This window comes from Nuphar pumila, chromosome 13 (genome assembly GCF_984573655.1).
Source record: "Nuphar pumila chromosome 13, dmNupPumi1.hap1.1, whole genome shotgun sequence".
In the NCBI taxonomy this organism is placed as follows: Eukaryota; Viridiplantae; Streptophyta; class Magnoliopsida; order Nymphaeales; family Nymphaeaceae; genus Nuphar; species Nuphar pumila.
Window position 1 is genome coordinate 97,810,882 of NC_143261.1, and position 26,962 is coordinate 97,837,843.

Sequence of the window (26,962 nt, forward strand, 5' to 3'; positions counted from 1 at the left end):
AATAGAGAATATATGAGAAAGGAAAGACCTCTCTGCTTTTGTTTCCCCATGATGTGAAAATGATAGTAATCATGGTACATATCAAGAGAGTGGTTAGTGCTAAAAGTAAAACAACAGGATAATTTACACAGGCAAATGGAAAGCAGAAAAGGGAATTGTTAAATCCTAGAACTCATTCGCACTTCTCAAAGAAGATTCAGAGTAGTATTGGGACATTTATGCTGGTCTACGAGTCTAGTATGAAATCTCCGTTGTTCCGCGGCAGACGTCAAATAGCCGTTCCCAGAACGCATCAATATGGAGTATGTGTGGGCATGCCGCATGCGGACACGCATGTAGCCCGCTTTTGGTGCATCCTTCAGACGGGCATGGACGGTGATTCAAACACTCCCTCAGGGTATGTTTGAATCACTGTCCTCAGCCCAAAATGGGACAAAATGGATGCGGGAAATGGTGATTTTAACAAACGTTGGATGCTGTGGATGCTCGAAACAGCATCCGCCCCATCCTTAAAAAGGTTATTTTTGCAACACCCCCCTGTTACAAAAAGAATAGGATGCAAGGAACACCTTAAAAAAGAAAAAAAAGGGAGTAAGGATCCCCCGACTCTCTCTCTCTCTCCTTGGCAGCCATGGGATCACTGATGCCAGGGATGAGACCATCGTCGAGAGGTCGACAAGGCAATGCGAGGCTATCGTCAATGTGATGCAAGGCTGCTGGTTTGGTTTTCCCTTTTCTTTCTTCCTCTTTTCTTCTTTCTTTCTTCTTTTACTTCGGATTTAATCAAATATATTTTTAGGGCATTTTTAGGTGTTCATGTGAGGGTTTTCTCAAATTACGGGTTCTTGTTTGATTTTCATAGATTAAGTTTTTGTTTGATTTTATTGATTAGAGTTCTCTTATAGATTAGGGTTTCTTCTTATTGATCAAGTTTTTTTCCATTGATTAGGGTCTCTTCTCTTCTTCATTCTTCTCTCATCAAACAAGACATTTGTTGGACTTGAAACAAAAAGAACAAAACTATCAAAACCAATGTTGTGTTTAGTTCTGTTTGCTCATTTCATCCAATCTTGAACAAGTCATCAAACAAAGCCTCAAGGATGTGATGAGGAGCCTGTCAGGTCCAATGAGATGAACACCATAATTGTGTTCATGTGATGCATTATCTACTTTGCTTTATGAACAAAAGAAGAGTACCATTGACCGTTCAAGGCCACAAATTTGCATGGCCTTGTTCAAGGTTGAAACTACAGCTGGGAAACAAGCCAAACCACTCGTGACTAGTCTCATGTTTGACTTGTAAAGAAATCCTTCAAACTCATAAAATAGGCATGACAAGCTAAATATGACCAATAGGTAATCAGTTTGGCTCAACTCATATAAGCTCGGAAGATATTAAACATGTATTTTTTTTATCCTATTTCTTTCATTATGAGCTAGAACTCGACTCAGCTCCCAACTAAAATAAGCCAAGCTTGACACTTCAAGCTCCAACTCGTTCAAATGTGACGCCAAAGCCTCTGGTTTGAGATGCTTCTTCAATCAAACTGATAGCTTAACAAATCCAGGATTTGACAGTTACCACTTTTCTAAATGCATAAACTCCCTCCAACTACCAGCCTTTGCCTGCATCCTTGGGGGCATCGTTGAGCACCGGCAGCTATGAAAGTATCATCTGATCTTTGAATCACAAAAAATATGTAGACCCCTAAGGCACCAGTTGTGGCGTAACTTTGAGGCAGAAGGAAAACATGCGGGGGAAAAAGGGCCAGTTAAAACTGAATCCAAATGAGAAATAGAATGTGATTTGAAATCATGGTTAGCTGGGGAATGTGTGACGAATCAGATTTGCAAGAGGCTCTTCACTATTCTGATTCTCACACGAATAAGAAAACTCTTGCACGTTTGGTAACCTCTCATGAGATTCAAAGTCTCCTCTAAACGAGAATGGATCTCATTTGCACAACTAACCAAACATGAGAAAATGAAAATAACAGAATGTGATTTGAAATCGCAGTTGGAGTGAATCTCGTGATTTCAATTCACGAGGAATTTGTGATTTGAAATCACACGTAACCGCAACTCGTGATTCCATCTCACATGAGAAGCAACCAGACAAGACTGCTCTTTTTCTTCTGTTAACCGTGACAATGAGATTCGTTCTCCAAGTTGCACGAGAGTCGACCGAATCTCATAAGAAAAGCACTGTAAAATAAGGCACACAGGTTGTATTCTTCCCTTAACATTCAACATGCCTTCTGGTTAATTACAGTTATCCCATAAAATCGGGAAAATAAGCAAACAAAGGATGGATCAGATTTCCTTGAAACTCATAGTTCGAAGATGATGCCATATGAAAAAATCATACATATAAACGATGCAGCAATCCCACTACCTGCAGCACATATCCGTGGCCAGGAGCACAAACAATTTAAGCTTCTTGCAAGTGCTTCACATGTCTACGCCCACAGGTCTCGTAACAATAAGCCGAAAACACTAAAGAAAACTCTGATAGAAGCGTTGGCAGGTCCCATCCCTCCTCCTTAGGCATAATCACCCTGCAAAAACTCTCTCTCTCTCTCTCTCTTTGTGATGTGTGAGATTAAGTTAGTCAGTTGGATATGAAAAGCAATGCATCAATAACAAATCCCACATCCCAAAATGATTTGATTCACGCCCACGGGTCTCATAACAATAAGCCGAAAACACCAAAGCAAGCTCTGATAGAAGCATTGGCAGGTCCCATCCCTTCTCTCTCTCTCTCGGTGATGTGTGAGATTAAGTTAGTCAGTTGGATATGAAGCAATGCATCACTAGCAAATCCCACATCCCAAAATGATTTGATTAAAAAAATTGAAAACGAAAAAAAATCCCATTAACAGGACTCAACATCCCGGGATTGGAATCCTAACCAGCTCACATGTTAAAACAACAGTCAGATTGACACAAACATGGAATCTTGATTTCTAGCCAATCCCATAAACACCAAAACCACCAGGTCTTATAAACCCCACCCAAATCAGACCGAAACTCAAAGTCCTTCAATCCCAACAAAAGTATTGAAACGCACCCCAAATAGACGAGGAAAAAACATTTCTTGTTTAATACCAAGCACAACAACAAAAAGCTAAACCTCACCAAATTAGAAACAACAAACAACACAAAACAACCACTACCCTTAAAAATCCAATGCTTGAAAAACCCTTCTCAACCCAAAGCAAGAATCATGGGAAGCAAAACATATGGCTTCAGAAAAATAATTGAAAAACAAATGTAAAGCAAAAAAAAATTACAGTAGAAATCTGAAACATGGAAAACAATGCAAACCTAAAGAAAATGAATGATGGATTGGGGGGAAGCCCGCGTGGGCATCATCGCCCAGAGTGGTAAGGGCTCAAGCCGCGGGCAGTCTTCATCGCACGCACGCCCCCACCACTTAGGGCACACCCACGTGCAAGGATAAGAGGCAATGGCGCTACCAGACCCGCCATCTAGAGTGACGAGGGCAACACCCGGCTGCCCCCAACCCTGCCGGTCAGGCGAAACCCTAAAGACAGGGCAGCTGCTCGGATAAGATCAAGTGCCGACTGCTAGGGTTTCCCAAGCCCTTTTATAGGGCTTTCCGGGAAGAGTGGCTTTAGAGATTAATGAATCAGATTTTATCCGATATCCGACCCAATTCGATTCCGTTTAATTCCATTTGACAAGTCTTTGATTTTTTTTGCTACTGAAACCCACAAATATCTGGTTAGATCTTTTCAGTATCCAAATTCGAATCCGTTAAGCCAACGTCCAATTAGATAGTATTTGGCCACATCCGATCCGGATCTGAACCGTTTAGAGCCAATGCCTGCTGTTTCCTATATCGGGATATATACAATTTTTGGAGGCCAATGTCGCAACACTCGGGAATATCTTGTTCTTCAAGTTGGTCCGCATCCACTCATAGGAGAATTCGGATGTGGTTTTGACCAGTGTTATCAGTATCCGTGCCAGCCAATACGTATCGTATTGTCAGAAAATCGATATGATACTGACCTGAATCGGTTATATTTTAATAAATGTAAAAATAGCTTAAATTAAATTTTTTAATTTTATTTTAATGGTTTTAACACGGGTTACAAAAATATTTTTTAATTTTATTTTAATGGTTTTAACACGGGTTACAAAAAGATTTTTTAATTATTTGTTGACCTATCAAAACGATACACTTGAGTATCGGTATCTGGATACACTTGAATGGTTGGCCAAACGATACAGGTCCGATTATGATACTGACAACGTCATAAGGACACATTAATCAGCCCTAGTGTCGTGTCTTAGTGAGACGATTGTACACGTGCAACACATTATACTATATATATAAATATTTAAGGGTAATGCATTATTATAATCGTTTGTAAGCACATACACCTCTGAATTTTTATGGTGCAAGTTGTATTGATCCAATGGATAGGATAAATGGATTCAACGTGCAAAATAGTGGGGAACAGCTTTTGAATTAATGTATTTTCTATGAAAAAAAAAGAATTTATGTCATGAGAAAGTGTCACACATTGTAACTCTGTAATTTTTTAAGCTTTATAAAAACTTGCCTAAGTCCTGTAGTTGGATGATTCAAAAGTCATTTCCCACTAAGCAGTAGTGGGTAGATCACACGTGTAAGGTTAGTTTCATGAAAAAAACATTAAATAAATAAATAAATAAATTATATATATATATAGGGACGGCAGTGAACAGGTAGAAATCAAAACCTGTGTGGGAACGGAGGTGGGGATGGACTTACCCTTTCCCCTGCCCTACCTGGTCCCCGATCCTTCTTTAGATATGACAGTGGATCAAGGGAAAATGGGGCCCTGCCCCGTCTCACCCTGTTTGAACCAGGGATGGAGGACATGAAACGGAGATGGAGGCGGGGATGGAGGTTAAAATCAAAACCAGTGCAAGGATGGAGGCGGAGATGGAGGATAGGATTTTGAGACAGGGCGGACCCCCGCCCCCGCCCCGGTCAATTGCCATCCCTACTACTTCATGTGGCCATTAAACAATAAATACAATTTATATTATAATATCAAATAACATTGATCAATTAAAAAACAAATAAACCAGAAATCATAGCCTAGTCTCCAAAAACTTTGTCTGTTCATGTCTCGTATATGCATCAAGTCTACATGCACATTTGTGTCGTTGTGACATAGGACCCAACTAGGTCTGACTGTGAATGGGTTCAAGTAGGGTGCAAACCGCTCAGATTCAGGCTGGATCTTGTCAGATCCAGATCAGAAATGAAAACAGTAGATGAGAATCAGATTCTAGAAAGTAAGATTGAATCCAAATCCGAATACTGAATTCAGAAAAAATAGAACAAAACAAATGCATTCAGGTTGATCTGAATCTGATCCAAATTTTAAAGTGATCCTATAGGACAGATTTGAATCCACATTCAGATTTTACTTAAAAGCTCCATATCCAAAAAATGTCAGATTCGGATCAGATATCCAACCATATCCTGTCCGTTTGCAGCCCTAAGTTCGAGTCCCATATTAAGCTTGAACCTGGATTTACCACACATTTGGATACTGATCAATTTATATATCAGGACCAGGACACAGGACACATATACCAGTTCTTGATGGTTCATGTTCGAAATTTGACCTATCGAATATCGTCGGATCAGGGTTGGAGTTGCGTGTAATCCAACCTATTTTACAATTTTCAAATAAATACCTGTAGTATTTGAGAAAATCAATTGCAGTTCTGAACCAGGAGATCATACCACTGGTATTCAGTGGAACTATATATCTATCTATAGTGGCAGTTATAATTGCCACTAATCATAAAGAATTACTAATGAAATTCAGAAATGCGCAAAAAAGTCTAAAAAGTTCATAGAAATTAGTGGCACTCAGCGTTGTCACTATGGACTCTATAGTGGTAATTGCAATTGCCACTATTCACAAAGAATCCTAAAAATGTTAAAAATTTCACAAAAAAAAACTTTGAAAAATAACAAGTGTTGAGCTTTTTTGTAAATTTTCTACAAATTTTAATGATTTTGTTTTTTACAGATTTTTCCGATTTTCTGTGAATTTTCAAGAATTTCTTTAAGCTAGAGTGACAATTGCAATTGCCACAAATTAAGTCACTCCTCACTGCCACTATATCCTCTATAATGGCAATTTTATTGGCACTACTCAAGAAGAAATCTTAAAGAATTCCATAAATTCACATGAAAATTCAAAAAAAATACTTAGAAAAAATACAGTAATATGAGTTGTTAAGGAATGTTCCAAAAAAATTTAGTTTTTATATAACTAGAATTTCTAAAATTTTCAATATTTTAGATCTTTTTAAAATGTTCTATATAATTTCATGGCTTTTTGAACTACTAATGAGTTTTGTCATTTTATATGAATTTCTCAAAAATAAATGGCATTTGAAAATGTTATTTAATTTTTAAGGGTTTTCTGCTTTTTATGTGTTCTTATTTTTTTGAAAGATTTCTTGAAATCATCGTGGCAATTGCAGTCGCCACTACAGAAATTAGTGCACTAGATCTGGAAAACACATATAAGTTATGGAAGTGCACCTCATCATTCCTTGAAAGATGAGTTTTGAGTTTTTGTTTTTTAATCGCTATTCCCTTACATGATTGTTTGGTTCTTTCAATTAATCAAACTTTGTCCTCATATTTTTTTCACAAAAGTATTACCAATCCAAAAACAACAGCAATTGCAAAGGAAACAACCACGTCCTTCAAAATGCAACCATTTTTTTTTTATATATTTACATGGAGAAACCGACCTCAAGATCATATACCCAGCCGCGCTGGCTCTGCCTACCATACTTACGATCATTGTCCTCGCAGCGTAAAACTCTGAGTCTGCCTCTTGCCCTTGAATAGTCACCATGCTTCAGCTTGCCAAGGGATGACGCCCATGAGATTTGAATCTAGACTGCCTGCATTATAACTTTTTGCATTCCAACATACACGTTCAGGTGTTCCTCAACCCACTGCAAAATCCGATGACCCTTCAACGGTCTTCCCGATGGAAGGAAACTTTCGGAATGGCATAATCTGAATTAAAAACCAGGTGCCCCGTTGCCCATATACATCATATAGACAGATTTTGACACTTTTTTTTTTAATAAAAGGAGATTATTCAGCAGATAAAAACATAAATATTAGCTAAATTTATTTTTTCATTGAAAGACGAGGAAACCATCATCAAGATCAGATACCTAATAGCACTGGCGAAGATTGTACGTACAGTTGCTTTTCTGATGGTGTAATCCTTTGTACACCCAAGACTCTTAAGGGTATGTTTGATGGCTTGTTCAGGGTTGGACAAAATGAACAAAAAAGATGGATCAAAACATCGGTGATGTTCATTCAGTAACAACTGTTTCAAGTCCAATGTTTGTTTGAACCGTACTCAAATGTTATGTTCCAAATTTCGGTTGTTTGATGATGATATGCAAACAGCTTGGACAGTTATGCAGATCTCAGCAGTGGCGTCTTCGACCAAAACAATCGAGAGGAAGGGGAGACCAGGAAGCTAAGGGGGGACCTTTGCAAAATCAAGACAATGTCCCCCTCCTTTGGCTTCACCTGCACGGCCTACGCCCAAGCGAAGTTGTAAAGATCTGTTGAGTATTTCAAGAACTCCGGCTTCCATCAGCCGTAACCCTCTCCCCAAACACTAGAGCCACCTCTCTCCCTCGACTCCTAGACGCGATCGATCCTCGCCTCCTTGGTGGCCTCTGCATTGTCGGAGATCTCGCCCTCCTCCACGTCCTCAAATTTTGGCTCGTGTCGCGCCATCTCCTTCTCCTCCTCCTCCTCCTCCTCCTTTGAGCTAGGGTTTATCAAGACGTAGAGAGCTACGACAATAAGCATAAGTCGCCAATTCAACCTTCGAAAGGAAGAATTTGGCGAGTAACAGCGTTGATATGCCGGAGATCAGATCAAAACCACTAGGGTTTTCCTCAGAAAAGATTTATAGGGTTTCAAAATCACCAAGATTTTGGAGGCAAAGTTTTGTGTTGCTTCTTCGTGTGGGTGGCCTATTGAAGTGGCTCCGACCAGTCGGGACGCTGGGTAAACCCGATCGGTTATCGACCGATTGAGATAATTTTTTTTTTAACTTCGTTCCTTTTGTTTCTGTTCTTTTTGTAACAGGAAGGAGGTGGATCAAAAATAACATACATTAATAAATGCAGCGGATGCACGAAATGTCATCAACCGCATCCAATGTTTGTTAAAAATGTTGTTCTCAACATCTTTTTCGTTTCATGCAATGCACGGAACGAATCATCAAACATATCCTAAGAGTCGACCAGCTTTGGCTGGGGCAAGAGCTTGTCCCTTCAATGCAAGGGGTTTGAGTCTTTGACCACCCTCTCATAGCAAAGCCTCCGTTAGAAATAGTTTTTTTTTTTTGAATTAAGAAGTGTGGTCAGACCCATCGTCATGTTGGTTACCACAATGCCATAATCCGAACCGAACCGACTCCCACCCGTTTATATAACCGACCCTAAAAACGGCCGCGTCCGTGTCCACCCGATGAAGGATCCAGATACCCGTCGGCCGTCGGCATATACCCAAGCATCCCGACCCGATCCTTTGTCTGAAATGGACATGAGGGGTTGGTGGGTCGCCGTCGGACGCGAGCCATCGTGGGCCCCACAGGCGAGGAGGAGGGAAGCCGAAGCGTGGAAGGGGGACGCGCTCCCGTCCCTCTATAAATATGACCCCTCGTTCGACCCGCTTTGGTTGTGGGCTCACGTGAAGGGCTTCTTCCTCTGCGTCTTCTCCATTTGCCTTCTTCCCAACGGCGATCAGGTTCTCTTTCTTTGAGGTTTTTTTTATTGTGGTTAGGTTTCCGTCGTCGCAATTCTATGTAGATATCGAGTATTTTTTGTTCGAGCACTTGGTTGTCCTTGGGGGTTCGTGTGGAATCCGGAAATTGGGGTTAGGGTTTGGTTTTGTTTGCTGTTGTGAAGAGCGCCTGAATTTTTTTCCCTTTTGGAGAGATGGCGTTAGGGTTGATTTTCTTTTTCTTTTTCTTTTTCTTTTTTTATATGTAACGATATTTGTGTTTGTGTTACTCTTTTTGTAGTTTTCTTGGCACATATGCGCCACTTAGAAGAGTTGTGATTTACGGAAATTTGGAGTGTTTGCATGACAAGTAGAATTTGTCTCCCTGTGGTGGTTTTGAATTAGGCGGGATAATGCCTTTGATCGTTTGGGAAATATCTATAGCATTATGTTTTTCTACTTTTTTTTCTTCTGGTTCAGCCAAAGTTTGAAATAGTTGGATATAGAATATGCTTAGTCTGTCTGTTGTAATTTTGAATTATTTGACGTTTGGAGGAATTGTATGGACTTTCTTTTTCTCTTTCCTGTTGAAGTTTTTCGTCTTCTGTCCATAAGGGCTCCGCTCATCTGGTGTGGGCAACTTGTGAATATCACCAAGTTGAGGGGAAGTCAGGGGTTCGAAACCCATGGGTGGCATCCCTTGCCGCAAGGTGGAAGCTGGGTGTACTGCCCAGTGGGCAGGGAGGACCTCAAGGGTTGGGATTTTTTCCCTTGAAATACCCAAATATTTTTTCGTGTTTTGTATTGAGGGTACAATGGTAATTTCATTCATGAAAAAATGGAAAGGAAAGCGGCTATGTGGCTGAGCTGTACAATATTACTCTTTAGGTTGTTGAATAATAGTTGCTATATTTGGAAGGCGTTAACATCCTAGCGGTTGTTCAGAAGCATATTGACAATTTCCTTGTTGTGTATACTTTAAATATGACCCCACCTATATTTTTCTTCTTACTTGTTTGGTTTGACCTTATTTCTGTAAAGTGATGAACAAGTTCCCCTCTATTCCTAGAGATCATGACTAATCAGACTTGGTGATGCAAATCCGTTGCTCGATTCACGAAGATTTACGATTTATCAATAACAACAACTCCTCGGGTTGCCCCTCGGGTTGGGAAGGGTTCAGCTCCAATGAGCAATGGGGATATGGGTCAAGACAACCAAGCATCAAGTTGACAACATCCTCTCCGTCATCAGGGTCATCACTTTCATCATCTGAGTCTTCACTCTCTTCTTGCTTTGCGAGATGGACATGCTTGTTCAGGGTAGGGCACTGGGAAGCGATATGCCCAACACCATCACACTTGAAGCAACGCTGTTCATTCTCGGTTGCTCATGCTCTAGACCGAGTGTTGTATGTAGGACTTGATCCCTCAACTTAGGGGGGATTTCTCATCGTAGGAACTCACTCCTCAGGTTGGAGGAGCTTCCTTATACCGAGGGGAAAGGTTTGATGTGCCACGTCAAGCTTCAACACACTCATTTTGTGTTTGCTCCACATTAAGAGTGTACTAATATTCTTGATTTACATTAAGAATTGTAACACAATTAAATTTCTCAAAAATATAAGATTTGAGCCCAACAATATATCTTGCCACCTATGTCACATAGGTGCGGGTGCGGCACTTTAAAAAAACTTGGGTGCGGGGTGTGTGGGAGGGTATATATATAATTAAATAAATAAATAAATAAAAATAAATAAATATATATATATATATATATATATATATATAATTTTTAACAGTTAATAGTAACACTAATGAAATAAAAAACAATTATCATAATATCATCAAAACCAATTTTCATTTTTCTATAAAAATGGCAATGATAGATTTTTCAGGATTTAAATGTTGGATCATAGCATGATTGAAAGGAAAACATAAATGCAGTTGTATGTAATTTGCAAAATATCACACTATCCTAGTTACCATTTTCAGTTAATGCATGCAGCACTATCTAATCACAGTTTCTAGTCTCACTATATTGCCTTAAATATCACTGTGTCATGCACTATATTGTGCCAACTCATGAGCAGGTAGAACCTCAGTTAACTCACTACAGTCATGGAATTTTATTTGTACCCAAAAAACAAACATGGATTAGTAAGTGACGCTTGGAAGCAACTGAAAGCTACAACAGAAAGTATTTGATCTTTTCTTTTTCATCCTTTATATTCTTTTACCAGTAAGGGATGCTAAACCCCACTAACTTTCAAAGATACAAAGTTCTCCCCTTTTTTCCTTCTTTTCTCTTTCTAGCCTCTTTCCATCCTTTTCCATTTCATACTTCGTCAATGGTGCACAGGGGAGAGAGAAATACACACAGGGGAGAGAGAGAGGTACACAGAGAGAGGCGGGGCGGGCGTTTAGCCGAGAAGAGCGAGAGAGACGGGGGGAGAGAGATTGAAGGAGACATACCTGGAGTCGCCTCACCGAAGATGGCTCAGAGGAGAAGAGGAGGCGTCGGGGTCGGGAGGGGGGGATTTTTTTGCCCTAATCCCCCTCCTAGCCCCATTTTATTGGGCTTTTTTTTTAAAGTCCAGAATTGGACTTCTAAGACCCTGAGTGTGTTGATGGCATCCAAGGTCGGTTTGATCGCATCGGGTGCTACACCCGCGTTGCGTCGATGCGGGTGCGACACCCTTCTTGCCGAATCCCTGTGACTTAGCTTGCCACCATTTGTCCCTCTAACTCAGTTAACTGACTTTTATAAATCAAGCGGTGAAATTCTTTAATATATTTCTTTATAGATCTAGATCCTTGACAAAGTGTGATATACTCTTATGAACTGGTTGCACATGGTTTGGAGGAACAAACTTTTTCTGCATGGATCTGTACAACTCTTCTCATGCTTGAACCGAAGGCAAGCCTTGATTGGCCCGAGTTTGTTCCATCTGTTCCCACCATGCTTGCGCTAATCCACACAACTTCATAGATACTAAAATTACCTTGTGATGCTCGAGGATATGGTGCCACATAAAAAAGCGTTATGCTGCGTACTTCCAGGAAAAGAACTCATCTGGATCCAAGCGACCTCAAAACTCTAAAAATTTCACCTTCACTCCATAGTGGTATTCTCGCTCCAGGGGGACCTTAAGGATTTGGACCCATATGTGAGGGGTCCATATCCTGACCAAGTCACTCGTCTCTAGCCTCTGGATGATGGTCAATATATCCTGTAGGATGCACGAGCAAAATGCCGTCCTTGTCGTTGAGCTCTCCAAACTGATCTGCTGCTTGTTTAATAACATGTTGCCCCTATTGAACTCCATATTGTGGGGGTTGCAGGTCTTGATGACCAAGCGGACCTTGAGTTCTCGTAGGTTCAAAATATAGGTTTGGGTCATGATGGGGTAGTTTGGTTATGAGATTTAATTGAGGATGGGGTTGTACTAGGTTGGGTTGGGGGCGGTTTAGGTTCGGGTTGATTTGATTTTGAGTTTGGTTTATGTTCAGGTCAGGATTTTGGATCGGTTTATGAGTTTGGTTAAGATCTGGTTGGATCACGATTGATTCACATGATTTGTTGGACCCAAATTTGATTGGGATGGGTTATGGATCGAGTTTGAGGGGTTTAAGGTCGAGTTTAGATCCTGGTTCCTGGCAGATCCAGTTTTCAACTGTATCGGTTTAAGGAACCATACCCTTTCTTTAATGAGTTTGGATTCGTTTCAATCCCAAAATGGATTGATTCAAAACTAGTTTAGTTCAATGTGATTCCAACTCTTTGGGGTTGGTTTCCCAACCCTTATTTTAGCCCCAATCCATTTAATGAGACCCAGACCTTATTGGATCCAGACGAATCTTTGGACCGGATCCAAGTCGGACCTTAAATCATTTTGGTTAGGGGCAGAGCTGGATCTGGATCGATCCAAAAAGAAGTTGGAAGACTACTAGTTTTATAATCCATTTGGATTCACTTTAGGTTTATTTATGTTTGGGTCGTGTTTGAATTTTTAGATTTATTCAAGATTCGACATAGGGCTAGGGTTGTCTTTTTCAAGTATAAATACGTTATTTTGAGGGCTTTGTAATTAGCTTGATTGATTAATAGCTAGGCAATCGATTTGCATCAGTTTGTTATTAGAGTCTGCGATCGTCTAGTCAGAAATCATGATGGCACATGTTTCGGGGAATGAACTCGTAGAATCTGTAAATGCACGTGTTGATCGCCTCGATTAAAATGCGTAGGAGCTACAAGAAAGATTTGAGAAGAGTTCGATTATTGATCAGAAAATCGATGGGTTGACTCAACGATTCGACGTGATTGATCAAAATTTTGAAACGTTGCTGGAGATGTTTAGGAAACAATTTGAGCGTCTGGAGCGACAGATGAGTGGCTCAGATCATGTTTCAATAAAAACAACCCTCTACGCAAGCGACTGCAGTTGTGGATGGAGTCAACGATGTAGCTGAGTGACCGATCGGGTCTCTTGGGGATTCATCGACCCAAACTAACATGTCCTCACACGATATTGTCCCAAACACGGTTGAAAGCAGTGCTGTGGTGGTTTCGACAGTGTTATCATCAGAGCTACGATCGACCGGAGGAGACACGATCACCGAAAAATTGGTTCTTGGCCATGGAGGTTCATCGGATCAATCCCATCACAGCCAGCACGTGGGAGCCTGAACAGGCCCCAGGAACGTCATCCCCCTGCCTCCACCTATCGGATCGAGCCTAGCCATCGCTGGCCAGGCCTCCAGACTGTCAGTTTGGGCCAGCGGAACCCTTCCCCATTCGACCCCTTTTGTGGTTCACACAACGTCACTGCCGACCGGACGGGGGACTGACGTTTGCCAGAACCTGATCGGCAACTTCACGTTGGCCGGGTCCGGCTGTCCGGACTCCTTCCCGTCGGCAGGAGGGAGCCCTGGTCCACCGCCATGGCCGGCGGTGGTCTGGGGTTCTTTCCCTCATGCCCTAGGGTCAGGCGGGTTTTTGTAGGTCTGGGTCTTGGTCAGCGCTGGACCTTCATGACCTTTTCCGTGTCCAAGTAAGTGTGGTTGAAGAAGATTGGGCCTGGAATCACAGATGGAATACTTGCTATTTCATGTACCCTATGCAGACGATCCTTCCATCCCACATGACCTGCATGGGTGGGTCCATCTATGTAACAAGGCTGTGTCTGAATCCCACCAAATAATGGCGCTATTTTTTTATATAAGGAATAGATTGAAGAAAATTTCTCAGTCTAATTGGGTTCTTGATCGGTCAAGTGGTCACACTCTTAGTCGTGTTTCCAGATCTTTCTCGTTGACCCTGTATTTTAATGAAACATGCATGGGTCCACTTCAGTCATGTCTTCTCATAAAACCAACCCCATGCCAATTGAATCTGGACAAATATTGCCTGAGAGATAGCATAATGGAGGGTGGAATTGAATTTGAATTAACCTTTTGTATTCTTCAGTCCCGTGTCCACCTTCACTCACACCCCTCTCCCATCCTTCTATACGTCCTTTTTGTAACAAGTAATTCATATACTGGTCATTAGCAAGAAAAAAAACAGAAAAAGAAAGAAAAGATGCAAAAAAAGATAAAATAATGGCAACCATGTCCCTAAAGCCTAGGCGGGAAAATAAGGCCGTACTGCCTAGACCCATAAGCCTAGGCGGTGGCCCCGTGCCTAGCCCGCCTAGGCGCCGCTTTTGACAACTAAGTTCATGAGTTCAATTATTCTATGCTTATTCATAGTAGCATATTACCTTATGCATCCTTTTTATTGTGACAGTGTTGTAGCAGAAAGTCTTGAATTTTGAGCCACTGGCTAACCAGGGAATTTGTGAGCCAACACATTTGTCTATGCATTTTGAGAGTTTTCAACATGAAGTTTTTGGAGTACACCCCTTTGGACAGGTATTCTACAAACTCTTTGATTTGATTACAATCAGAGTAGAGTTGTGTGTGGGGATTGTCAGTAAGATTTTGAGTGTCATTTGTTGATTCATAAAATTCTATCTGAGTTTCCCAAACAACTAGGTTTCAGTTAAATTCAGCGGACTTTGGTGTATCTGTTGTTTATTGAAGCTTTCAATCTAAGCACCGCATGACTATACCCTTCCTCATGTTCTGATTACAATAATGATGATGAAATAATGCATTTATTCAGCATAAACAGCTTTCTAAGCCATGCCAATCTTGGAGATTGTGTTCTGAAAGGAAAGATGGAAGCTTATTCATGTGAGTTTGATGCTAATGGCTGTATTCAACTATTCTTTTTCTAGTGTGTATTCGTACTTAGTTAGCAAGCATCTGAACAAATTCTATTTTCAATGTGCAGGTAAACATGCTGGAATGGACAGGAAACTGTCGTTAAGCTTGGAGCAAGAGGTATTTCTTATTTGTATTCTTTTTGTTTTTTAGAAATGAAAGGCATTCCTTTTTTTCTTCATTTCTTGAGAGGAAATCAAGCTTTCCTTAATTCTGAATAATAAGGATAATGAGGTCTTACTCCAAAATAGTACAGAAAACGTAAAAAGGGGTGAAACACAGAGAACGTTAGCAAAAGTGTAAAAGCATATTACAAATCATAAATCCTCCAATGCCCTCAAAGGCTCAATTCTCTTAGAGCCTATCCAACCAATATTTGAATCCCTCATTTTTCTATGGTGCAAACAGTACCCCTTTCTGAAATTTATAATGAACAGTAAAGTTTCATCTTCCAAAATTTTGAAAATTCACATTTATCTCTTTTAGGCAAGTGATAGTGCAAGCCCACTCCACCATGTCCAAGTACAGATCCTTTTGTGCCTGCTTAGCCCATGGGGAATGATCATCAGTTTGACCTTGTATGCTTCTCCCTGTTAAAACTTCATCACCCCATGCTAGTTCCGGCAAAGTTTTGAAGAATGGACAGCCAAACCAAATGTACTGCAGACTCTTCTGCTGCCTTGTATGAACAGCACATGCTGGCTAAATGACCCTTTTTCTTCAGATTGTGTTGGGTTAAGAGCCCCATGACATAACCCCCAGTTGTCCTGTGAAATGGTTCTACACTCAAGAAGCGAAGGATAACAGCATTTAACCTTCTGTTAAAATGTATTGTGTATATGACATCGTATGACATTTGTGTGTGTGTGTGTATATATATATATATATATATATATATATATATATATATATATATATATATATATATATATATATATATATATATATATATATATATATATATATATATATATAGAGAGAGAGAGAGAGAGAGAGAGAGAGAGAGAGAGAGAGAGAGAGAGGTGCAAAATTGATACATGCTAAATGGGTTTTTTCTGCCCTTCCGGTGTCTTTTTTGTAGTTCCGACCCCGTAAATGTGTTGGGCATGGTCGATTTACGAGGAATCCACACCTGGATCATGTATTTTCGATGAAAAAATGATATTTGGAGCCTAAAAAAATTACAAAGATTTTGGACCATTGATTTTTCGAACCTTATAAAAACCCACCCATGTGTTTGAAAAGAACACTTCAAGAGCTGATTCCTATAAAATCAAGTACATAGATCACATCTGTACGGTCAGAATTTTAAAATAAAATAAAAAACCCTGAAAAACTCATTTAGCACCTACCCATTATATATATAGTTCGCTGTGTATGTAAACTGAAATATCCATCAGGGGTATTTCAGTCTTTTCAGTTTGTAACAGGTGTCAGTCCGTAAATTTCCTTTTTCTCTGTTTTTTTTTCTTTCTTTTTATGTCAGACTGCTGTACCATATGGTTGGGAGCTGTCCAACTAGCTGTTGGACCAGCTCCAAGGGTAAGCATATTGAAATAAAGACTTATTATTTTTTGTGTTTATTGCTCTCCTTCGAGAATTTGTGTGTTGGCCCTTAATGGCTTCTTGTATTTGGCCGATTAGAGACTTTTGTAGTGTGCACCTTTGTAGCCACTTTGTGGCATTGTATTTGTGCACTTGTTGTTTCATTACATGGCATCAGAGCCTTTTGTGCTCTTAGGTAAAAGCTTGAAGAGGAGATTCGTGGGATTGGTGGAGCATTGGTTTGATGGTTTGTTACTTCGGGAAGTGTGCCATCAAACTTCTTCTTCAACTCTTCTTTCTTGCGTTCTTCTCCTCTTCTCTATTCTCACTCTTATTTTTATTCTTTCTTTCATTATGGCCGATAAAGAAATTGTAACGGTTGTTCAGATCAAATTTGATGGAAAAACTACAACATGTGGGCCACGACGGTGAAAAGAATCCTCATGGGTAAAGATTTATGATACTTTGTTGATGGATCCGCATTAAAACCACAACCAATTCTCACAAAAATTTTGTTGGAGCCGATGGTGGATCCAAAGAAGAAAGCCTTAAAGGGATTGAAAAAGAAAAAACTATGATTGATTACAAAAAAGCCTATAAAGAGTGAGAAGTAGTCCATGCCAAGGTTCTTTCCTTTTTTATAGATAGTATGCATGAGGAGCCTTGCTCCAATATTCTTGAATTCGAAAGAGCCAACAATGACACACAAATGAGATTTCAAAGACAATGTGCACAATTGCAAACAGAGTGATAAGACCGTGAGGGAATACTATAGTACCCTCAAAAGGCTTTGGGATTAATTGGATAAAATTGAGTCTATAGGGGAGACTCCAAATGATGCTCAAGAATGAAAGAAATACAAGCATGTGGAACAATTGTTTCAATTTTTTAGAGGACTTAGACCCAAATTTGAACAAGTTTGGGTTAATATTATTCATAGGAAAAATCATCTTTCCTTGCATGAAGTTTTGGCTCAAGTATGTCTGAAATTAAGGAGACAAAGGATAATGTGTTGGTCGTCTCAAGACCGGGTGCCAATACAAATGTTTATAAACCACTCTATTTTTCAAAGCCATACAATGAGAAGCCTAGATATGATGACAAAAAAAAAACTATATTGGCTTGTCACAATTGTAGAGAACCGGGCCATATTAGGCCATTTTGCCCCAAGTTCAAAGGAAGAGAAAGACAAAAATGTGGCATCCTTGGGAGCGTCTCATGAAGAAAGAAGTGAAACCAATGAAGATTCAAAATCTATTGGAACCATGTTGTCTCAAATCATGGAGGCTCTTCATCCATTTTTAAAAAAATCTTTTCTATCCAGTGGTGTTGTCTCTACATCATCGCCTTTCGGTAAGGTTTTGTGACTTTTGGATCTTGGAGTCTCATTTCATGACTTCATATTCTTCTTTACTTTTTAAATGTTACAATAATTCAGTGGATCCTCTCTTAGCATTAAAAGCATTAGAAATTTTGAAAACACTTTGAAATTCTCTATTCCAAAAGTTAGACTTGTTCCAGGCGTCAAAGATTGAGACATCTTTGCTAAAATTATCTTATGTACCCCAATTAAGCAAATTTCGTAAAGAAAAAATTTGTTGTGAGGATTGTATTATTGGCAAAACGAAGGCTCTCTCATTTCCAAAAAACACATTTTCTTCTAAACCATTTGAATTAGTGCATTCAGATGTATGAGGACCTTCTCCTATTTTATCTAAGGTGATTTTTCTTATTATGTAATATTTGTTGATGACTATACAAGATACTCATGGATCACAAAAAATGAGGTTTTTGAGAACTTTAAAAAATATCATAACCTTCTCAAAAGCCAATTTCAGACCAAAATTTTTATCGACTTTAGGGGAGAATTTATATCAATTGTTTTCAAAACTTATTTTGAAAATAATGAAATTATTCATCAAAGATTATGTGCCTACACTCCTTAACAAAACATATTAACTGCGAGAAAACATAGGCACATAATTGAAACTACTAGAACTCTTTTAATTGCAAAAGATGTTCCAAAACATTTCTAGGTTGAAGCATGTTTGACGGCCGTATATCTCATCAACCGACTTTTCTCATCAAAGTTTCAAAATATTTCTCCTTATGAAAAACTTTTTAAAGTTTCTCTCGACTATCTTCGATTAAGACCTTTTTTATGCAAGTGCTTTGTTCTCACTGACAAAAATGATAAACTCTCTCTTAAAGCCATTGCGTGTGCTTTCTTTGGATATGGAGAAACTCAAAAAGGGTTTAGATGTTTTGATTTAAAAAATAACAAACTGTATATATCCAAGAATGTTCACTTTCTGGAAAATGTTTTTTTTCCTATGTCACATGGGTGCGGGTGCGACACGAGTGCGGCTGAATTTCAAAATTTTTGGACACGGGGACACGGATATATATATATATATATATATATATTTAAAAAAAATATATCTACACAGTCCGGTAAAGACTGTGCTCAGAAGCACAGTATGGGTAAAGACTGTGCTCTGCACAGTCTTTCTCTCTAAAGACATAAGTATATAAAAAAAATATATTTTTTAATTTTTATACATTTTTTGTCCTAAAAAATTGACAAAAATAGACTTGGTCAACGTTGATCGAGTCCAAAACAAGGACAGACTCGGTCTCGACTCGTTGACCGAGTTCGGGCCGAAGCCGCACCCGCACCCATGTCGGGGCGTGTCGACTCGGGTGCGGCGCCTCCTTAGCCGAGTCCGTGTGACATAGTTTTTTTTCAAATGTGCTTGAGAAAGACTCCGAGTATTCCTTTTTGCTTGAATTATTGCTTCAAAGGGTGATTCTTAGTATGAAAATGATAGAAACAAAAAGCCTCAATCAAATCCGGATGGTGAGAACATTGAAACTAAAAGACCTATCATAATTAAATATAGAAGACGTGACCATGACAATCAACCAAATGCTTTATAAAGTTTCTCTACCTTAAAAATCAACAAACTAAATGAGTCAGAAGATCAGATAAGACGTCTAGACCTCCTGAAAAATTTGTTTCATATGAATCTTTTTCACCTGAATATAGGGCTTGTCTAGCTCGAATTTTGTCCTATTTTGAACCTACCACACATAAGCAAGCAAAATAATATCTCGAATGGGTGAAAACTATGAATGAATAATTAGGAGCACTCAAAATCTATCACTTGGGAAGTCACTGATTTAACTAAAGGTAAGAAAACTATAGGTTCTAGATGGGCGTATAAAGTCAAAACTAAGAGTGATGAGACTCTAGAAAGAATCGAGGCCCCTTTAGTTGCTAAAGGGTATGCACAAGAATACAACATAGTCTATGATGAGACATTTGCCCCAGTAGCCAGGATGACTTTGATTAGGACACTTATTGTTGTTGCGGCTGTTAAAGGTTATTAACATATATACCAAATGGATGTAAAAAATGCATTTTTAAATGAAGATTTAAAAGAAGAAGCTTATATGGATTCACCTCCTGGATATGAAATCCCTTTTGATGAGGTACTTCGATTGAGAAATACGCTTTATGGTTTGAAACAAGCACCTAAAGCCTGGTATGGTTGCTTTAGTTATGTTATGTTAAAGCTTGATTTTAAATATTGTTATACTGATACTACTATATTTACTAAGAAATTTGATGCCGAGAATGTTATACTTCTCCTTTATGTTGATAATATGATCATTACTGGTGAAGACAAACAGGTAAGGGTGTCAACGCTTCTGGTTTACTCAGACTCGACCCGAACCAAACCCTATAGGGTCTAGGTATGATGATAAATAGGAGGACCTCATTAAGACCTGGGTTCGGACTCGAAGGTTCGATTAATACATGGACCCGGGTATAGTTTGTGAAATTTTATATTAGACCTGGGCTCGACCCAAGTTCTGACTAAGACCCGCAAATTTTCAATGTAAAAAGAATAAAAAATATTATTTTACTAGGTATGGTCCGGGTTTGGTTCATGTAGTTCTTATCGGGTCTAGATATGGTTTCTCTTATACTTCTCGAAGATTTGGTCCAAGTTTGTTTCCACCTGAGTTTGAAGTTTTGCACCAAAACCCGACCTGTTGTTGACACCCTTAACATCATCTGATGTGGCCACATATAGCTGAGTAGGACTATCTAGCAGTAGGCTTTCAACCCCACAACTGTTTTCTCATGTAATAAACAAATGGCGGTCATTGGTTGCTGCTAAAGTGTATTGTCGTGTGCATTGCACATGCATCTATTGGAGCATTCACTTTAAGGGTGGTATATAAAGAATAAGTCTTTGGTGCATATGTGCATACAATATCAATTAGGAGTCTCAAAGGGTTGGGTTTACCTAGACCCGACCAAGACCAAACTCTATAAGGTTCGGGTATTATGATAAATAAGAAGACTCGGTTAATACCTGGGTCCGGACTCGAAGGTTAGATTAATACATGGATTCGGGTATAGTTTGTGAAATTTTATACCAGACCTGGGCCCGACCCAAGTTCTGATTATGTGACCCATAAATTTTCAATGTAAAAATATTGTTTTACCGGGTATGGTCAGAGTCTGGTTCATCTAGTTCTTATCGGGTCCAGGTATGGTTTCTCTTTCTCAAACCAAGTTTTCTAATGATATTATCGACAAGTCAAACATTACTGATGAAAAAAAGGTGGGCACACCTAAAGTTATTAATGCTGAGATGAAGATTAATGATGAGACACCTCTGGGTGATCCTACACCATATCGCCAAATGATTGACGCCCTGATTTTTTTAACTATTATTAGGCCTAATATTGCTCATGTAGTTCATACTGCTAGCCAATTTCAACATTCTTTCACCACAATTCACATGAGTGTTGTGATGAGAATTGTTAGATATTTACAAACCTCTATCTCTCGAGGTCTTTTGTTAACCTCATCTTCTTCTCTTAAATTGATTGCTTATTCAGACTCAAATTGGGGAGGAGATCCGAATGATCGACACTCAATTACTGTTTTTTGTGTTTTTGTAGGTGGTTTTCTGTTGTCTGGGAAATACAAAAAGCAGTAGAAAATATCTTTATCATCCACTTAAGTCGAGTATCGTGCCGTGGCTACGATTACATGAGCGATCGTTTGATTGCGAAGATTATTTGAAGACATGAGTGTTCATCTTTAGACACCTTTCAGACTGTGTTATGATAATAAGCGTGTAATATAAATAGCTGAGAACCATACATTCCATGAAAGAACCGAGCATATCGAAATGAACTGCCACTATGTGTGTGAAGAATTTCTAAGGCACACCATCACTCTACCTTATGTTGCCTCCGAATATCAACTAGGTGACTTCTTCACCAATGTGCTTCTGTCACCTCATTTCTATTTTCTTCTTGACAAACTTTCGGTGATCACACCGTAAGTTTGACCGGGGGGGGGGGGGGTAAAATGTACTGTGTATATGACATTTGTATTTTGTGTATATATATATATATATATATATATATATAGAGAGAGAGAGAGAGAGAGTAATGGGTAGGTGCGAAATGATACATGCTAAATGAGTTTTTCAGGGTTTTTTAGTTTTCTTTTTAAATTCCGACCGTACAGATGTGATCTATGTACTTGATTTTATAGGGATCAGCTCTTGAAGTGTTCAATTCTGACACATGGGTGGGTTTTATAAGGTTCGAAAAATCAATGGTCTAATATCTTTGTAAATTTTTGAGGATTCAAATATCATTTTTTCATCTAAAACACATGATCTAGGTGTGGATTCCTTGTAAATCGACCATACCCAACACGTTTATGGGGTCGGAACTGCGAAAAAATGCCAGAAGGGCAAAAAAACCCATTTAGCATGTATCAATTTCGCACTTGCCCATTTCTCTCTCTCTCTCTCTCTCTCTCTCTCTATATATATATATATATATATATATATATATATATATATATATATATATAGTTCACTGTGTATGTAAACTGAAATACCCATAGCCCCCCCTTTCCAGTATATATCATCCTCAACTTATTTTAAATTACAATCTCTCAAGGGCTGCTGCTCCATGAACTCTTCCTTTGCAGTATAACATTCCATTACCAGAAAAGTATCCGGCCATTTTATATTCTTTAGTTTTAGTTAAGTCATATACAAGCGACGTTGCGACAATTGGTGAAATAAGGACCCTTCAGCTAGCAAACTTCTTTTATTTATCAATATGTTCTTTTATGATCTTTAGTTACTATTGAAGTAGCTCATTGGTCTGTCAGATATTCTGATCCATGTAAGAAAGTTGTTTGCTAGGTTGCACTTCCTTAGGATGGATGTTGCTGTGATTTACAACTCAACCATTTTTATCATTTTATATTTCTAGAAATGCACTTATTTAATTTTTAGTTGGTCAATCTCCTCATCGTTCCCATTTTAAAATCAATATAAATGGTCAGTATATGCTTAAATTTACAAAAGTACTAGCTATAAAGTGGCAACATAATGGTTGTCATCTTCAGGATAGGAACTGTACCAAGGCTGTGATAGTCTTTGTTTGACCTATTTACTTGGTTCAGTAATCTAGGTTCCTTGGATCCTGTGAAGCTCTGGATTTGGGGCTGTGGGCCAAAATTCTAGATATTTCATTTGTTTTGTTAGCGTCAAGCATTAACCAGGATGGAAGCAGTACTCACTTCTGTGTTCTATCAACCTGTCAATATTTAGTATGGTCCCTTTGCCTTCTGTCATGCGCGAGATTTTTTTTTCTATTTGTTAGAAATACTTTCAGTTAAACTGCATAATTGAATGTGACATTCTAATTCTGCAGATCCTTGACTATCTTGCACAATCTTTGGAAATTTCTCCTCCCTCTCCATCGAATCTTTTGTCTAGCAGAACAAGGTTGTGAATAACCTTCTTGGCATGGTATACAACATGGTATACTTTTATTGAACTCTCATATCTGTTATTTTTGAACAGCCGGAAGACGCTGATCTACTTAGTTCTTACGCTCAATCATATATATCCAGATTATGACTTCAGGTATCACCATCCTTTATTCCTTTGGCTTACATTTTCTGGTTCATCATTGAGGATTCAGGGGTAATGCCAATGTCAGCTTTGTTGGCGGCATGGCAACCCACTACTTTATCCTCTTTCTGCAGAAAAATGGGGATGGTGTCAATGGCTTGACAGACAGTTGATAGAACTGTTGCTCCAGTTGGGGCTGAGAGTTCAAATCTCTCCATTTCCCTATAATGTTCATTCCATAGTCACCTGTATCGTTAAAGGTAATTTCTCGTCGAGGGTATTTCTCGAAGAGATTTTCAGAAGTTGATAAATCTCGGGAATATCTCGGCAATATATAAAAAATTAAATAAAAATAAGTAAAAATACAGAAAATAGAAAAATGAAATAAAACTACGAAAGACCTTAAAATAGACAAGATAAATTGATAAATGAGCTACTAAGTTAGCCGCTAACAACTAATAACCAATCCCCAAAATGCCCTTTTTAAAATCCTTAAAAAGTGTTTTACTTGTATTTCCTATTTTACCGTTTAAAACTTTTTAAAACCCCACGTTTTAAAGTTTTGTACAATCCCCAAAATGCCCTATTTTCAGAAACAGTCCCAAACGATACTTGTTTGGGGATTTTCTCAAATCTCACCCAATAGTTAAGATTTTTTTGAAATCATTCCGTTTTTATTAATAGAAATTAATAGCATTTTTTTTTGTTTTTAAAATCCTCCATTTTTCATATTTTTCGAAAGCAAGGTCTTTTGAAATGTGCAATATTTATCGTGAGAAATATAATTTTCTGATATATTGAAAATATCAATATTTTCAATATATCGGCGATATGGGTGACTCTGGTTCATTCTTCCACGATGCTGATACTTTCTTCACAAGTTATCGTGTTACACATTCTTTCCTGCTGATGTACTGTGAACATATTTCTTTTGATAATGTTGCTTAATAAGTTTTCAAACATCCATGGCCATACTACCAGCGCAGTGCAGACTCACCATTTTTTCAGAGAAGAAGGCTGGAACTGTTTCAAGCAAATGTTTGAAACCTACATGTTGGAGGCTGAAAAGGTAATGAATATCTATTGATTTGTTTCCAACCTTGAAACAGGATACTCTGGAATACCTCTCTTGTGCATATACAAGGTGCTGGTTGTCTTTCTTCATGGCGTGGAGCATGTTTTTTATCATAATATGGTCTTGAATCTCTTGATGCCAAATTTTTTTCCTATTGTCATTTGTAATGTTTTGGGATGAAGGCGTAGTTGTTGTTGTTGTTGTTGTTGTATTGTCATTTGTAATGTTTTATTACAAAGTATGGATGTGTCAAGTTTGTTCAACAGTTTGTCGAGTCCACAAGGTCACTGTGTCAAGTTTGCAAATGAAACTATTGGCTAATGGCTTGCTTCCAGTTTCAGCCTCATCTTTTCTTTGTTTCCCTGTTCTTAGCTGCAGATTCTTGTTACCAGCTTCTGATGTATTATTTTTCAGTAATTAACTTTAGTGCATGCCCTTCCCTATTTTGTTTAATGAATTTTATGTTTCTGCGCTTGAAACAAAAAGGAGTGGGTTTTGTCCAACGAAGGTAGTTCTCTTTTGGAGTGCACACTAAGAGCCATTGATGAGGTGAGGCCAAAATCAAGTTTCACTTTTCGTTTAGTTATCATTGGTGTTAATTGCTGAACTATAAGAAGTCTCCTGCTCCAGGTCATCAAATTAGCCGAATGTGAAGTGTACAGTTACAGCCCAGATATTGAAGGAGATCCCTTCCTGCAAAGGGGTGCCGTGTAAGATATCATAGTGTCGTATATGCCTGTGCTCCTCCTTGACATTTGAACTATTAACTGGTTCAGTTTTATTGCAGATGGTCTGTCAATTTCTTCTTTTATAACAAGAAGTTGAAGCGTATCCTTAGCTTTCGCTGTTGTTGCCTAAGGTTTGTTCATGTCATTTTGAACCCTTTACAATAGCTATTTGATATTGTAATGAATACACGTATGGGCATATAGCCTTCCATATCTTCCATGAACTTTTGAGCTTCTTTGTGGAAGATGGTGACTCATGGAGAAGATGGGGTAACATGGTATTTAGTAGGCTGGTAAACGAGCTGAACAGGCTGAGCTTGAAGTGTTCAAGCTTGATTCATTCTTGTAGCAAGCCAAGCTGAGCTCGAACTCATAATGAGTGAGTTAAATGCGCCGAGTTCGAGCTGGCTTGTTTGTAGAAAAATACATTGGTTAGAGTTGGAAGAAATAGGATTACAAAAAAATACATGCGAGTCAAGGCAAACCGAGTGCTGATTATTCATATTCAGCTTTCTAGCTTATTTCACTAATTCTTGCAAGCTCTTTACGAGCAGAACATGCTGGTATTTAGAAGTGCGAAACAAAAGCAAAAAAGGATATTGATAAAGAAAACAAGTGGGAACTGTAAAAAGCTGATTTTTTTAGTATATTGTTACGGGTAAAATAAAAGATTTGAAATGAAAATGTTAACCGTCAGCCTTGGAAACTAACCACAAGTATGTTTTTGGTTAACAATGAAATAAATGAACTATGCATTTCAATAACCATTTTTGCGGTGTGAATCTGAATTATCTAAGAAAACTAGGTATGTTTTTGTAAATAACCCAATAGTAAAACCTATAAGGTGATGAGTGAATCAGGGTAATAACCTTTTCCCCAAACTGAAAATATGTGTTCAAAAGTATGTGAGTCCAGCCAAATTTCCAGTTCTTTTCAAGGCTCATATTTTTGGGCTTCCACTGTGAGTGATGTAAGCCTGTCTTACGTGGTGAGGGGCATAACTGACGAGCTTGGTCTACTTACGCCTGTGCCTCCTTGAGTTCATGCGTCTTCACCACTTGGATTAATTCTTTTGTTGGCTCCTACACAAAATTCTGTCTGTTGCAATTGCTGTCCATGGATATTGGATGAACGTTTTTCGGACATGATCAACATGATCTATTGCAGCTTTACCTCAGAGATATGTATTTACATTCCATTATGCTTTCGCCTTTTCTGAAGTCGTTACAAAAATGTTGGCAGCAAGTTGAATATGGAGGATTTGATAGCTGATGAGGTGCTGAATGCGTGTGATGGTGATGGCGATGATAACGGTGATCTGTTCTACAACATGGACATGTGATCTCATCTACAGGCACTGACATCTGTAGAAATATGTGTAAATAGTTGTTGCTTCAGCCTTCGTGAATGGTGTAGTCTGACGTGGAACGTGAAAATTTAGCAAAATACTTTACAATAGGTTGGATCAAACCTTAAATGGTTAATGTGTATAAATAAATAGACTTGCTTGGTCACTTCTGACTAGTTTGTTCCTGATGTGGGATTGTATCGCT

At 38.7% G+C, this 26,962-nt stretch overlaps 1 protein-coding gene and 1 long non-coding RNA gene across 3 annotated transcripts; one reads left to right on the forward strand and one right to left on the reverse strand.

Moving 5' to 3' along the window:
- Positions 1-2,206: 2,206 nt before the first annotated feature.
- LOC149819366 (uncharacterized) lies at positions 2,207-3,564 on the reverse strand. The gene is made up of 2 exons (XR_016427323.1): positions 3,328-3,564; positions 2,207-2,585 (listed from the first exon to the last, which is right to left on the reverse strand). It is a non-coding gene; the product is annotated as an uncharacterized LOC149819366 (long non-coding RNA).
- A 5,203-nt stretch (positions 3,565-8,767) lies between these two features.
- Positions 8,768-26,920, forward strand: LOC149819367 (uncharacterized). Of its 2 annotated transcripts, XM_089985010.1 has the most exons (11): positions 8,768-8,845; positions 14,612-14,736; positions 14,990-15,060; positions 15,161-15,210; positions 23,404-23,477; positions 23,556-23,618; positions 24,588-24,675; positions 25,168-25,230; positions 25,312-25,391; positions 25,469-25,540; positions 26,652-26,920. In XM_089985010.1, exons 2-11 carry the CDS (start codon positions 14,705-14,707, stop codon positions 26,749-26,751), a joined length of 693 nt encoding a protein of 230 aa, XP_089841136.1. In that variant the 5' UTR covers positions 8,768-8,845; positions 14,612-14,704; the 3' UTR covers positions 26,752-26,920. The 2 variants fall into 2 exon arrangements, with proteins under 2 accessions (XP_089841136.1, XP_089841137.1); XM_089985011.1 differs by lacking the exon at positions 8,768-8,845 and having other exon boundaries at positions 14,618-14,736; positions 14,860-15,060.
- Positions 26,921-26,962: the final 42 nt, after the last annotated feature.

What these genes read in the sequence shown, in the direction of transcription:
- LOC149819367 (XM_089985010.1), top strand. Translation starts at nt 14,705, where the DNA reads ATGAAGTTTTTGGAGTACACCCCTTTGGACAG. An exon ending in CTTTTGTCTAGCAGAACAAG is followed by an intron (nt 23,478 to 23,555) that starts GTTGTGAATAAC and finishes ATTTTTGAACAG; the next exon opens with CCGGAAGACGCTGATCTACT. An exon ending in ACATGTTGGAGGCTGAAAAG is followed by an intron (nt 24,676 to 25,167) that starts GTAATGAATATC and finishes TGAAACAAAAAG; the next exon opens with GAGTGGGTTTTGTCCAACGA.